Raw genomic sequence first — 14202 nt, 5'->3', positions numbered from 1 at the left:
AAACCTGTCCTTCCTCCTACCTTGGGCCAAATGTTTAATCTAAGGAACACCAGTGACGTCTATCCCAGTACCAGAGTTGAGTTTCCAGCAGCAGCCAGTGGCTCGGATGTTCCCTTGCATCAAAAACAGGTCCAGGACAGGCGGGAGCTTTAAGTCTTTGCATTTCACAAGGCATGGGAAAATGAGCACAGGGGAGACCGGCTTCAGGTCTTTCTTGCTCAAAACAAGGATACACCATTACCGTAGCATGGTATATGACAAATGCTATGATTGGGAGCTGTTGCTATGGTGAGAGGAATAATATTTAAGCACCAACTGTTTATAAATATGAAATCCCTATGAAGTTTTCCAAAATTAGATTAAGGGGGCTAGGATTGTCACAATATTATAAGACTTGAGAAATATTGTTATTTTTGGACATGCAAGATCCACTACTCCTAAAACTGCAAATACAAAAAAAAAAAACATAAAAATCAAAAGTGATGATTCTGCTGTTGTGCTTGGTGAGATTGAAAGGCAATCTGATAGCCCCGAATTCCCTGTTGCAGCCTGACATGTCTCAAAGAGTGGAGGGAATTTCCAGGCATTTTTCTCTCAACAAATTTGCAGTGAATGGATTTGGACTCTGCTGTTTCTCATAGCCTGCCTGCTACCGAGTTAAGTTGTTCCTGAGCTGCTTATTAACATGCTGGTACTGTGAACCCTCAGTTACACTTTGCGAATTCTAGAGTTTGAGGTGAAGACTTGGAAATCCCTGAGCTGTGGAGGCAGCTTCTTGTAAACCTCGGGACGTTGTCAGGAGCTGGGTATTGCTCATATTAACATAAGAGGAACTGCTGTGATTCCCTATAATGCCCAGACAGCACCAAACACATACAAAATAAAAGGGGGATATAAAGAATGAATACCCATTGTAGTGTCTGCAGAATCATAAACTGCCTCTGAGTGGAGGCTGCCATTTCAGAGGAGGGACAGTCAGACTGCTAAAATCACAGCTCGGTTTGTGAACGCCTGACAGAAGAGATGCATCCAAAGTTGCCAAAAGTAAATGCTCGACCTGTCTTGGTGGGATCGGGCAGAAGCAGAACAAGGCAGGACATGACACTCGGCCTGGAGACACCAGGCGAGCACTGCCGCTCTGCTGCGTCTCATTTCCTGCCTCTCCTTCTAACTTCCCAGGCGGTCACGGTGGCACCTTCTCCTCTGCTTTGCAATCGCTCTTGCGCTGTCAATCCTATTTTGGGGCTCTCCTGGTGGCTGCGAGCCCTGGCTGTGGCAGGGCTGGAGGGATGGCTGCAGCTGGAGAACTCAGCCCAGTGACAGTATTTTTTCCGATGAGCAAGAGGCCCCTTGAAAACAAATACGTGCCACCATCCCTTCCAAAATCCGCCCGGCCAGGAGGGGCTGGGCGCCCCCAGCGCGGGGCTGCGCGTGCAGGGACCCGCCAGGCTCCCGGCCGCGGGACACGGCGCCCCGGGGGGACACGCGAGCGGCCCCGCGCGAGCGCCCACGCCGCGTGGCGCGGCGGGGCCCAGCCCACGGGAGGGGCTCCCCTTCCCTCCCCTCTCCTCCTGCCGGGGAGGGACGCGGGAATAAATGGGAGGTCTCGGCGGTGGCCGCTGCCGGGGCTGCTCCGCCGGCGGGGCGCGGCGGCGCCGCGGGATGCGCGGCCGGGGGCAGCGCGGAGCGTGAGCGGGGCCGGGGGGCGCGGAGCGGGGAGGGGAGAGGGCGGGACGGAGGGAGGGGAGAGCGGGCGCGGCCCCCTCGCCTCGTCCCCACCGCCGTCCCCGGCGCAGCGCGGCGCGGGGAGGCGCGGGGAGGCGGCCCGGTGCGGTGGCCCGGTGCGGTTCGGCGCGGCCGCTCCGCGCTGGCCGGGCCGGGCCGGGCACGAGCCGCGGCTGCCGGGAGCCCCCGCGGCGCTGAGCGCCCCCGGAGGCGCGGCGGGACCCCCGGCTCCGCCAGGTAAGGGGCGCCCGCGGGCGGGACGCGGCGGTGAGGGGCGGCGCGGGGAGGGGGCCCGCGGTGCCCTGCGCAGCGCGGCGCGGCGGGCGGCGGGGGCGGCGCGGACCCCCGCTTGCTCTCCTGGCCTCTCCTCGTGACCCTTTCCGTGCCGCAAACTTTCCGGGAGGAGTATCAGCTGGAGCATTGCTCATGCTCCAAGGGATTTTTTTGCCTGCTGTTTTCCCATCTGCGCTAGACTGACCACACTCTGGGCAGGGTCCCCGCGCCAGGCTCTGAACTCGCTGCAAATTCAAGTTTGGGGTTGCTTCGTGGAGCTGGGGTGAATAGTCAGCCTGTCATCAGCGGCTTGATGGTGGAAATGAGCTGCAAGGAAACTTGTGCTATTTCATGAGGGAACCTTAACTGCCTGGAACAACTGAGTAAGTCCCAATAGGGAGGCCAGATGCCCTGCCCTCTTACGAGACTGCGCCTGAGCTAGATCATGTACCGGGGCGTTTGCTGTCAGGCTTTAGAGTGGTCTGATAAACTGCCAGGAGGATGTAGGCAGCTCTTGTTAGAAGGGGTGAGAGACCTCCTAGAGCAGGCTGAAGTGCACTATAGCATGGGGCATTCCTGCAGGAAAGCTGTGTGCAGATTTGAGCTCCTGACATAGCCGTATACTTGGTATGATGCAAAGCGGGCATTTTGAGGTGGAGAATGAGAGCATTCTTCAAAAAAAGAGCCTTTCAGCCCCTGCCAGGGGAGCTCTTCTTGAGGGAACGAGCATGCACAAACAGACTGGTGGATGGCTCAGAGGAAGATGGAGATCACAAGAAATTGTATCAGGCTTATCCAGGCAGTCACATCCTCCAAAAGGCAGATGCAGTTCAGCAGATGAGGGATAAACAGACACAGGCGGATGCGGTGATAAGAAAACTCTGAGATTGGCTGGGATTGGCATTAGTTGCTGGCGAGTGATTAATTAACTCGAAGTGTGTATGCTGAGCGCCTGGAGAAAATAAACACCACCCCGGCTGAAACCCCCGTGCTGCTTTAAGTGCTGGCCAAAGTGGGCAGCAGTTGTTCGGTTGCATCGTTCTTTGCAAAGGATCCCATAGTCTGCCCAAAACATAGACAGGGAAGGACAGAGGTAAGGGAATGGGGTTAGGAGTAGTCTGAGGACTGGTGTCCAGTGCCTTCTTCAAAAAAGTGCCAGGAGGGGATATGCAAGATGTGGGTCCTTATGGTCACACTTTGTGAGGCGCTCCAGTCAGTATGGCTGAGGAGGGAGCACGGCTGAAGGCTCGCTCCCTCCCGTCAGGATCTCGCGTTTGTGGCCTGCCGTGTGCCAGGGAGAGGGGCAGAGACTGCCCTCACTCCCCGGTCCCCTACCGAGCTCAAAGACGGTACTGCCTTCAGTGAGGGGGGACAGCGACTGTCCCTGGCAGCTCTTCTAACACTGGTTTTCCTGACGCCCACCCTTCCCCTCAGACGGTGCCCTGTCTCTGAGGTGGGTAGGCCGGTGGGGCTTTGTAGGCACAAACATGACTAAGCTGCTGCCACCGAGGGCGATGCTTGTGCTAACTCCCTGTGCAGAGTTTGCCCACCCCACCTCAGTGCTTGCAGTGGGTTTTATGAGGTAAAGCCTTTCCTGGGCAGGCAGACGCTGGGCAGCAGCAGGGCCGTGCCTGCAGGACCTGGCAGAGAGCTGTTTTGCAATCCTGCAACTTAATTTCCATGTCTGGGCAGTGACCTAGTGGGGCAGCGTGCGGGGAAGCGCGAGCTGCGCGGGCTGAGCCATGCGGCAGGGAGGCACCGCGGCCAGGCTGCGGCTCCCGTGCAGGAAGGGAATTGCTGCCAGGGACAAGTTGGGGGCTCCACTCCGGCCGGCAGGAGAGATGGGGGGAAGGTGCTGCAAGGCAGGAGCAGCAGCCGCTGGAGTTGAGCGCCGTGAGCCCCGGGGTCCGCACGCGTCTCTGGGTCTCCATCCTGAGTTGGACGCGAGGGCTGTGTGCGATGAGGCAGGTGGGGAGCCGGTCCCCGTCTCCGCGTGCTGCAGTGTTGACTTCCCAGTGCTGCAGTAATGCTTGTGTCGGGAGAAGGGTCTTGGCTCCTGGCTCCCGGGGTGGTTTTACTGCCCGTGCAGCGGTCCTGCCGTGCGCCCACAGGGACCTGCCCACAGGGGCCCGCGCCCCACTCCAGTCCGCCCGGCTTCCTCCAATACCTTCCGAGGAGCCTCCCCAGGTGTCTGCTGCTCCCGCTTGTTTCCAGCCGGTCCCAAAGTCCTGAGTCACTGCGAGGTTTCCATGGAAACAGGCTCGCTCGCCCGTGCTTGGTGTTAGGGGTAGCGGGTGCCTGCGGCCAGAGCAGGACAGGGCTGGGACAGAGGGCCTCGGCAGGGCCGCGCGCGGCTGGGCACCGCGCTGCCTCACAGCCTCCCGGCGCCCAACACTTCCCCTGCCGAAGCCCCCTCCTTGCTGCTGGGGGCGCTGGGAGCTTCCCCGCGGCAGCTCGCGCAAGCCCGGGCTGCCAGGCCGTGGGGAGAGCCGCCGGGCGGGCGCCCTGCCCTCCCGGACGAGGCCCTGGCGGTGACGAAGCGGGGCTGCTGCCCTGCGGGTGCTGGCCGAGCTGAGCCCCCTGGCTGGCGCGGGGGAGGCTGCCTGCGCCTCACAGCCAACCCTGCAGCAGCCCGGCCAAGTCCAACCTGCCTTGTGCCTTGGCGGCCTCAGCCTCAAGCACGGCTTTCCTGTTACGCAGCTAAAAAACAGGTCATCCTCATCTAGTCTGGGAAGACGGTCCCTAAACGAGAGCCCTCAGCTCAGCATCTCCTCTGGGGCTCTCTCCGCCTCACCGCGGCTGGCCAGCCACGCTTGCTGCTCTCCGCACGGGTGACTCACAGATGCCATTCAGCTTAATACATTGCCTCTGATCTCCCCAGCACTCCTGGGCTGTCTTGCTGGCTTCTTGCCTGCTCGTCCTTCCTGGAGCAGCACAGACTCCGAGGAGGAAGGCCGGCGGTTTTGTGCCCGCTACTGTTTTGTGGTAGAGAGGCTGCATTGCCATCCTGCCTGGTCCCTCCTCTGCTCACAGCCGGGGGAAGCTTGGCAGGGCAGAGGAAAGGCTGAGCACCTTCCCCTTCAGACAGCGCTGCTGTCCCCGTGCCAGGCATGGGCCGGCCTCCTGCTGCGCTCAGAGCCCACTGCCAGCTGCTGCGTGTCCCTTGAGGAGCCGAGTCCCCGGGCGGCTGCAGGCAGCGCTGCGGGGAGAGCAGGGAGGGCAGCGCGGCAGGCTGCGGCCCAAGGGCAGAGGGTGGCAGGGAGGGCCCCTGGGCAGCGGGCAGGGAGCATGGTGCTCACCGGCAGAGCCTGCGCACACAGTGTTTGTGCATTACGTCCTGCACCCGTTAGCTGGTGCTGCTGTCACAGCACCACACGTCCCACGGCGGGAACGCTGGAGTGTTGAGGGCTGTGCAGTGCAGGGGTGGTGGGGCAAGCCCACCATCCCAACACACAGTCAGGCAAGTCTGTGTGTGCTGTGGCCCTGGGGACCCCACACTGGCAGCGTGGGCAACAGGCACAAAGTTGCAAATGCTCCTCTCCTCAATATCTCTTGTCCAACAGGGTCTGCCCACACTCCAGCCAGCCCCAGCAGCACCATGAGCTGGAGGGTAGAAGTTATTCCTCCTCCACCAGCTGCTCTCCCCGTTGTAGCCCCATCAGCCTGGAGAGACCCACCAGCTCAGCTCCTGTCCTTTCGCTGTATTAGATCCCCATCTTTGGTGGAGCTGAGCCGCAGAGAGAGATTTTTGTCTTAAAACACCCTATCGTACAGAAACATCTGCAAGACCAACATTTGAAATGAATCCCATGGTCGCAGCACCCACAGCGTTGGGCTTGGTGACTGAAAGAGCGAACGCCTCACGTGGGACTTTCAAACACAGGCTCCAGCCTCACGTGGACACAGCCCACGTTCCAGCTGCTGATCTGGAAAGCTGGCCCTGGTATCAGTGCCTGAATAGGAAGTGGCCAATTTAAGAGGAAGGTCCCTCAGGGCAGGAATGGGAGAGTAAGATGTGTCCCTGCTGTACGTGCACGTGTGAGACATCCTCCTGAAATACGTTCACTGCAAACATGCAGTTCAGCAAGCCTGATCTGAATCATGTGGATCCATACACACCTCTTCCTTCCCAGGTGCTTTACAGCAGCTTGGCTGCAGGCACTGCATTTGTCCAAAACAGAAACCATGGAGAGCATGAGTGGAAATGATATTAAGCCTCACCAGCAGTTCTCAGGTGCCCACAAGCTTGCTGTGTTTCAAGCAGCAGTGCCCAGGGAAGCAGAGCGCACAGCCGAGGCCCTGCCAGCCTGCTCAGGGAGCAGCCTGTCCCCAGCACCTCTGCTGGCCACCACAAGACCATCTCAGCACCAGCTACTTCCCAGGTCCTCGCAGTTTGCTGTAGTCAGGCTGGGTGCACAAGGAGGGAGGCAGTCCTTCCCGGGACAGCAGTGGATCCCTGGCAAGGAGAGGGTCTCGCACTTGCCATCTTGGCTAGACTTGGTCCCGAGTGATGCAGCTGGTGATAACTGACCTGAGAGAGCCCCAGCTGCAAGACACCCTGGGTCATGAGCATAACTGCCTCCGTGGTGACGCAGGCAGTGATGGGGGGAGGCAGGAGAACCAGCCTGCGGCCTAAAGGAGTTTCCCATTGCCTTTAAGAGTCACCGATAAAACAGCAGGGAGGGAACCTTTATCCCCAAAGCTGGCCCATCTCTGGCTGAAGTACAGCAAGACAGGCAGGGCATGTGACAATGACGGGCAGTCCAGGCTGAAATGGGTTGGTATTTTTGCATGTGCTCTCCGTGGAGAGCAGATCTCTGCTTGTCCCTTTGCTCTGGCAAAGAAGAGACTCTGAGGTAGGGCTTGAAAATACTTGCAGCCAGCGACCTGGCAAGAGCTGGGATCAAGTAGGCACCCAGTCTCTGGCCACCTTCTGTAGAGGAGTCAGCAGTGGGCAGCCACCACATCCATGAACAATCAGACATGCACATTCTCCCACATCCGTCAGCAGCACAGCAAGGAAAGAAAGCTGAGAGCTTGGCTGAAGAGTGCAGTTTGGCTGGCCAGCACTAGAGTGCAGGAAAGAGTCCCCGCTTCGCAACTTCCACTTTCAAGAAGAGCAGAGAGGCCAGCAGGGACCCTCCTGTCCCATCCTGTGCCTGTGGACAGTGAGTCCTGAGAGCGGAGCAGCAGGATGGCGAGTGCGGAGGAGAGCTTGAGCAGACCTACATGACCTGGGAAAACGAGAAAACAAACCCTGGAAAAAGTGCCAGTGTGAGAGGTTGGGAGAAACCTTGCAAGCCAGCCCTTTTTCCAAGGGACACAATATCCCATGTGAACCCAGGGGCCAGGTCTCCAGCAGCGTGTGCAACCCCAGACAGGGCTAGGAACAGCAACAGTCAAATGTCTGACTGCTGTTCTCCCAACACACCCCTTTGCTGGCAGCCCAGGGGAAAGCAACTGGTGTGAGGGGAGGATGGATGGGTGCTTCTTAGCCTGCTTGTAGCCCCCAAATCCTTCCATCAAGCAGCTGCTGCCAAGCAGCATGATTTCCTTCCCTTGCACCCCCATACATCCAAGGAAAGTAGAGGAGGAGGAGCTGGGAGCAAATGATAATTTTAAATTATAATAATAATAGAAAGAAAAGAAAGAAGCTTTCTAACTCACCTGCAGGTCAGAGCAGACCCCCCTGCTCCCAGTGTCACTCTGGTTGATGAGGTCTCTCCTGAGAGCTGGACACATCGAGGAGATGGGTACGTCATGCTGTGCCAGCTGCTGTAGCCTCTCTGGGGAAAAAGCTCCAGGAACTCTGTGCTTTGCCAGGTCTGCTAGGAATTTCAATGTCCTAAAGTCCCCGTTTTTCAATATCCTCAAGCTTTGGGCTTCAGGTTCCCCACACTGAAGCCATCCCTGGCCTACATGTTGCCTCTGCTCAGCAACAGCTCTACAGTCCAGCCTGCTCCGTTGCCCCCACGTGCTGGAGGGGCAAGCAGGGGCCTGGGAGCTCGCTGTGAGCTGAGGGAGGGCCTGGAGGTTGCCCTGGGTGTCTGCAGCAGGCAAGGGGCGTGAGGAGGAGGAAGCAGCTGTGGGAAAGATCCTACGGGAAGGAAGGAAGGGCCCCGCCAAGCCAGGAGAAAGGACGCAGGCACAGAGAAGGCACAGAGAAACACATGCATGGGGAAAATACCACATGGGAGGAAAGAGCAGAAGAGTGGGCAAGAGAGAGCATAGGCAGTGCATCTCTGGTTTCCATGCCCTGGCTCCTCCAGGCTTTCCTCCCCAAACACAGATGCTCTTACTTTAGGCAAGCTCACATCATCCCGTGCTCTCTCTGCTCCTCTGCAATCACCTCCTGGGCAGCATCTCCAGGCCAGAAGTTTTGGGCATTACCTGGTAGCTACAGTCGAAGAGGTTGCTGAGGAAGATGCAGTGCAGCCTTTGAGCTGCCATCGCCACAGAGTCCTGTATGGAACTTGTTCTTCAGTCTGACTGCAGAAGGGGCACTGGGGCTCTCCTTGCATTTTCCAGTTGTACAGGGAAATGAATGGTGATCACCTGGACTGAATCCTGGTATTTGGGTGCTCCCTGCTACTCACGCTGTGGTCTGTGTGAGGCTGGAGTCCTGCTCCTGTGAAGAGACAAATCACCCCCCATGCAAATCCATGGGTAGCACAGGAGGAGGCTCATCAGGGACATGTGGGTTTTGAAACAAGTTACCAGTCTCTCCTTCTTGGCCTAAATGCCGGTTTCTGGAATATATAAGTCTGGAATATATAAGCATTTTACTTCCCACAGAAGCACGACTTTGGCCTAGGAAAACATGTTCTCCCCCTTTTCACAGAATCACAGAATGCTTAAGGTTGGAAGAGACCTCTAGAGATATCTAGTCCAACCCAGCAGGGACACCTAGAGCACATGGCACAGGGTGGCATTCAGGTGGGTTTTGAAGATCTCCAGAGAAGGAGACTCCACAGCCTCTCTGGGCAGCCTGTTCCAGGGCTCTGTCACCCTCACAGGAAATAAGTTCTTCCTTATATGGAGGGGTAACTTACACCCGTTACCCCTCGTCCTGCCATCGGCCAACACAGAGAAGCGCCTGGCCCCATCCTCCCTACAGCCACCCCTCAGGTACTTGTTAATCAAATCTCCTCTCAGCCTTCTTTTCTCCAGACTAAACAGGCCCAGCTCTCTTAGTCTTTCCTCATATGACAAATACTCCAGTCCCTTAATCATCTTCTCCGCTCTCTGCTGGACCCTCTCTAGAAGCTCAATGTCCTTCTTGTACTGGGGAGCCCAGAACTGCACCCAGTACCCCAGGTGCGGTCTCACCAGAGCTGAGTAGAGGGGGAGGGTCAGGATCCCCTCCCTTGACCTGCTGGCAATGCTCCTCCTCATGCAGGCCAGGATCCCATTGACCATCTTGGCCATGAGAGCTCATTGCTGACTCATGGTTAACCTGTTGTTAACCAGGACTCCCAAATCCCTCTCTACGGAGCTGCTTTCCAGCAGGTCAACCCCTAATCTGTACTGGTGCCTGGGGTTATTCCTCCCCAGATGCAGGACCTGGCACTTGTCCTTGTTGAACCTCCTGAGGTTCCTCTCTGCCCAACTCTCCATCCTGTCTAGGTCTCTCTGAATGGCAGCACGGCCCTTAGGAGTGTCGGCCACTCCTCCCAGTTTGGTGTCAGCTGCAAACTTGCGGAGGGTGCACTCTGTGCCCTCGTCCAAGTAATTGAGGAACAAGTTGAACAGCACCAGTCCCAGTACTGGCCCTTGTGGGACACCACTGGCCACAGGCCTCCAACCAGACTTACCCCCATTTATCACCACCCTCTGGGCTCTGTCATCGAGCCAGTCCTCAATCCACTTCACAGTCCACTCATCCACTTCACGCTTCCTTAAGCTTTCCAATGAGGATGTTATGGGAGACATGTCGAAAGCCTTGCTGAAGTCAAGGTAGACAACATCCACAGCTCTCCCATTGTCCATCCAGCCGGTCACCTCATCGTAGAAGGCTATCAGGTTCGTCAAACATGACTTCCCCTTGGTGAATCCATGCTGACTACTCCTGATCACATTCTTTTTCTTGACATACCTAAAGATGGTCTCTAGGATGAGCTGCTCCAACACCTTTCCAGGGACGGAGGTGAGGCTGACTGGCCTGTAGTTTCCCAGCTCCTCCTTCTTGCCTTTTTTGAAGACTGGAGTGACGCTGGCTTTTGTCCAGTCCTCTGGCACTTCCCCTACTTTCCATGACCTCTCAAAGATGATGAAGAGCAGCTGAGCAATGACCTCTGCTAGTTCCCTCAGCACTCTTGGGTGGATCCCATCCAGGCCCATAGATTTATGGGTGTCCAGTTTGGCTAAATAATCCCTAATCCAATTCTCCTTGAGCTTCGGAAAGTCCTCCTCTCTCTTGGTTCTCTCTCTTGTCTCCAGGCTCAGTACATGGGGGCTGGCCCTAGCAATAAAGACTGAGGCAAACAAGGCACCTAGTAACTCTGCCTTCTCTGCATCCTCCGCCACCAAGACACCCTCCCCATTCAGCAGCAGACTATCATTCTCCCTAGTCTTCCTCTTGCTGCTGATGTATTTGTAGAAGCCCTTCCTGTTGCCCCTGACATCTCTCACTAACTCTAATTCCAAACGGGCCTTGGCCTTCCTCATTGCATCCCTGCATTCTCTGACAATGTTCCTATATTCTTCCCACGTGGCCTGGCCCTTCTTCCACATTATGTATGTGCTCTTTTTCTTATTGAGTTTACCTAACAGCTCTTTGCCCATCCACGCAGGTCTCCTGCCTGCCTTGCCCAACTTCTTTCTTATAGGAATGCACCAATCCTGAGCTCGGAGAAAGTGGTGCTTGAATAGTAGCCAGCTCTCCTGGACCTCCTTTCCTTCTAGGACCCTTGCCCAGGGGATTCCTCCAAGGAGCTCCCTGAAGAGGTCAAAGTTAGCTCTCTTAAAGTCCAGGGTTGCAATCCTACTTCTTGTCCAGCTTCCTCCTCACAGGATCATCAATTCCATCATCTCATGGTCACTGCAGCCAAGACTGCCCCCAACCTTCACATTTCCCACTAGACCATCTCTGTTTGTTAGTGTCAGGTCTAGCAGCACCTCTCCCCTTGTTGGCTCATCATTTTCCTGCTGCCCCTCCCTGGAACACAAGCCCAACACTTTGCAGAGGAGGAACTGCTGTTGCTGACAGAGGATGGAAGAGATGCAGTTTCTAATGTCCTCCTCGGTAGTACTGTTATCCCTCCCATGCTCTGCTGTGTCAGGGACCAGCACCTGCAGCTGAGCCATGTCCACCCGCAACACCCAGCTCAGTGCTTAGGGCACCTGGGGCTGGCAGCTGGGATTCAGCTCTGGCTCCAGCTGCAGAGCCTTGGCTGGTCCCTACCCCTGGAAGCTCCTTTACTGAGCCGGCCTTGCCCACAGAGATGCTTGAAGCTCCAGGAGAGATGTCGCCCCTCTCCCTCTAGGCAGGCAGGCCCTGGCCCAGACAGGCCATGCCTCACACTGCCAGCTGGCCAGAAGTTCTCCAGGCAGCGCTTGGCAGGATCCCCCACGCTCATCTTCCCATGGCTCCCAGCCTGGGTGTAAAAGGCACTGACTGATGGGGTGACAAATGGCTTGTGGCTGAGGAGGAGCTGGCTCAGCAGCTGGCCGGAGGCACATGCATAGGGTGACCATTGGGTTCTAAACCCCCTCTGCCAGGGCCACAGGGCATGGGGTGAACTGTAAGGTGCGTGACTTCCATATGTCCCTAGCCTGGAAGGAAGCAGTCCCTGGGACTGACATCCAGGTTGGCCGTGTTGTTGCTGGTCCCTCTTTCTGCTGAAATAAAGCTATGCAGTGCATGTTGGGGATCCACACAGTGCTGCATGCTGTGTATGCAGCAGTGCATTCGCTGGTGCACTCAGGATTAGAAAGATTTTGGTCCTACCTGGAGTTCCTGGCTCAACCTGTGACTTCTCTGTTGGATTGCAGGCACCAAGACAACCTGTGAAGAAGCCCTATGAAGGTGACCAGCCATGCAATGTTCCTGGAAGGCTGTCCTCCTACTAGCCTTGGCATCCATCGCGATCCAGTACACAGCAATCCGGACCTTCACTGCCAAGTCCTTTCACAGTTGCCCCATCCCCAACCCCGTGAACTGCAGCCTGAGCCAGGATGCTGATGCAGCTGACAGGCTATGCGATGAGAGCCCCACTTTTGCATATAACCTTTCTAGGAAGACACACATCCTCATCCTCGCCACCACCCGCAGCGGCTCCTCTTTCGTTGGACAGCTCTTCAACCAGCACTTTGATGTCTTCTATTTATTCGAGCCCCTCTACCACGTGCAGTACACGCTGATCCCCAAACTGACCCAGAGCAAGAGCACTACAGACAGGCGGGTCATGCTGGGGGCCAGCCGAGACTTGCTGAGGAGCTTGTACGACTGCGACCTCTACTTCCTGGAGAACTACATCAAGCCGCAGCCTGTCAACCACACGACTGACCGACTCTTCCGCAGAGGAGCCAGCAAGGCGCTGTGCTCGCCACCCGTCTGCGAGTCTCTGGGAGCTGTCGATCTGCACCTGGAGGAAGGAGACTGCGTGAAGAAATGTGGTACCTTGAACCTGACACTGGCCACCGAGTCCTGCAGAGAGCATGGGCACGTCGCCATCAAAACAGTGCGGGTGCCCGAGGTCAGCGACCTGCGGGCCCTGGTGGAGGACCCGCGCCTGAACTTGAAGGTCATCCAGCTGGTGAGGGATCCCCGAGGGATCCTGGCATCCCGGAGTGAGACTTTCCGGGACACCTACCGGCTCTGGAGGATCTGGGATGGCACTGGCAGGAAGCCGTACAACCTGGACGTGACCCAGCTCACCACCGTGTGTGAGGACTTCTGGAACTCTGTTTCCACCGGCCTCAACCGGCCACCTTGGCTCAAAGGCAAATACATGTTGGTGAGGTATGAAGACCTGGCCAGGAACCCCATGAAAAAGACTGAGGAGATCTACGATTTCCTGGGCATCCCCATGGACAGCAACGTGGAGCGCTGGATACAGAACAACACCCGAGGAGACCGGTCCTCATCCAAACACAAGTACGGGACGGTGCGAAACTCGGCGGCGACAGCGGAGAAGTGGCGTTTCCGGCTGTCCTACGAGATCGTGGCATTCACCCAGCGCGCCTGCCAGCAGGTGCTGGCGCAGCTCGGCTACAGAACAGCCAGCTCCGAGGAAGAGCTCAAGAACCTCTCCGTCAGCCTCGTGGAAGACAGAGACTTCCTGCCCTTCTCGTAACGCAGCCCTGGGGTGGCAGGCCCTATTTTTGATACGGACTGTTTCTAACTGTTGCCTTATTTTGTTTTCTTTTGATTTGTTCCCTCCCCCTTCCCTTCTCTCTTCTGTCTTTTTCTCTCTCCAAAATTTGCACTAAATCGTGAGCGGGACTCTCTGAGCGGAGTCCAGGGGAAGTGGTTGCCACCTCTCACAACACGCTTCGGATGCAAGAGGAACTGGGTCTCTCCAAGCAAGAGCTAGAACTGTGGATGGGTAACAATGTTTACAAAACACACAAAATGTAAAAGACAACCGTCAAGCTTTCCAAACTGAAAGGGTACCTGGGGTACTGTACTTTTGCACTGTTTACTTTTACAATGTAAGAGGTAAATATAAATATAATTTATGAATGATGTTGTCCCCTCCAGAATAACTCCCCTTGTCCTCTGGTGAGCAAGTTATGCTGAATGTGGAACAACCTCCTTGCTTTCAGTCTCAGTTCAATATGTCTGTCTGTTTAAGTCATGTTATTGAGCTGGGCAGTTGGTCAGTTGCCGATACCTGGTTGTTTGGTAACAGCTGTGATATTTCTTTGTGCCAAAAAGAAAAAAAAAATAGAAAAGATAAAAGAAAAAAAAACACAAAAGGAAGAAAAAAGTGATCGGGCAGTTTGGTAAAAACCCAACACATTTAATGCTTTATTTCTGTGTTTTCTGTAAATAAAAGAGTGCAATAAAACTGACCTGGGGGGGTGAAATTCAACTGAACCACCTCAGTAATTACAGCTGGGGGGGATGCCCCCACAGGCAGCAGTCAGTCTTTCCAGATACACCTGTCTCCTACAGCGTGCAGGGGTGGGACAGGGCAAGACTGTCGGGGAGAGCTAGCACAACCCCTTTGGCATGTGCATGTTTGAATCTGAAGTGTG

General features: G+C 56.2%; 1 protein-coding gene across 2 annotated transcripts; it reads left to right on the top strand.

Annotated features, from left to right (window-relative positions):
- Positions 1–2318: 2318 nt before the first annotated feature.
- On the top strand, positions 2319–13968 carry CHST1 (carbohydrate sulfotransferase 1). 2 transcript variants are annotated; one of them, XM_010215913.2, is made up of 2 exons: positions 2319–2381; positions 11992–13968. In XM_010215913.2, the coding sequence occupies exon 2, from the start codon at positions 12036–12038 to the stop codon at positions 13293–13295; it is 1260 nt and encodes a 419-aa protein (XP_010214215.1). In that variant the 5' UTR covers positions 2319–2381; positions 11992–12035; the 3' UTR covers positions 13296–13968. The 2 variants fall into 2 exon arrangements, with proteins under 2 accessions (XP_010214215.1, XP_088376628.1); XM_088520502.1 differs by lacking the exon at positions 2319–2381 and adding an exon at positions 3070–3091.
- Positions 13969–14202: the final 234 nt, after the last annotated feature.

Source organism: Tinamus guttatus, unplaced genomic scaffold (genome assembly GCF_059628265.1).
Source record: "Tinamus guttatus ecotype Peru unplaced genomic scaffold, ASM5962826v1 Tinamus_guttatus_pri_ptg000089l, whole genome shotgun sequence".
NCBI classification, from domain to species: Eukaryota; Metazoa; Chordata; class Aves; order Tinamiformes; family Tinamidae; genus Tinamus; species Tinamus guttatus.
The sequence above is the reverse complement of the archived record's forward strand: the minus strand, read 5'-3'. Positions and strand labels throughout refer to the sequence as shown.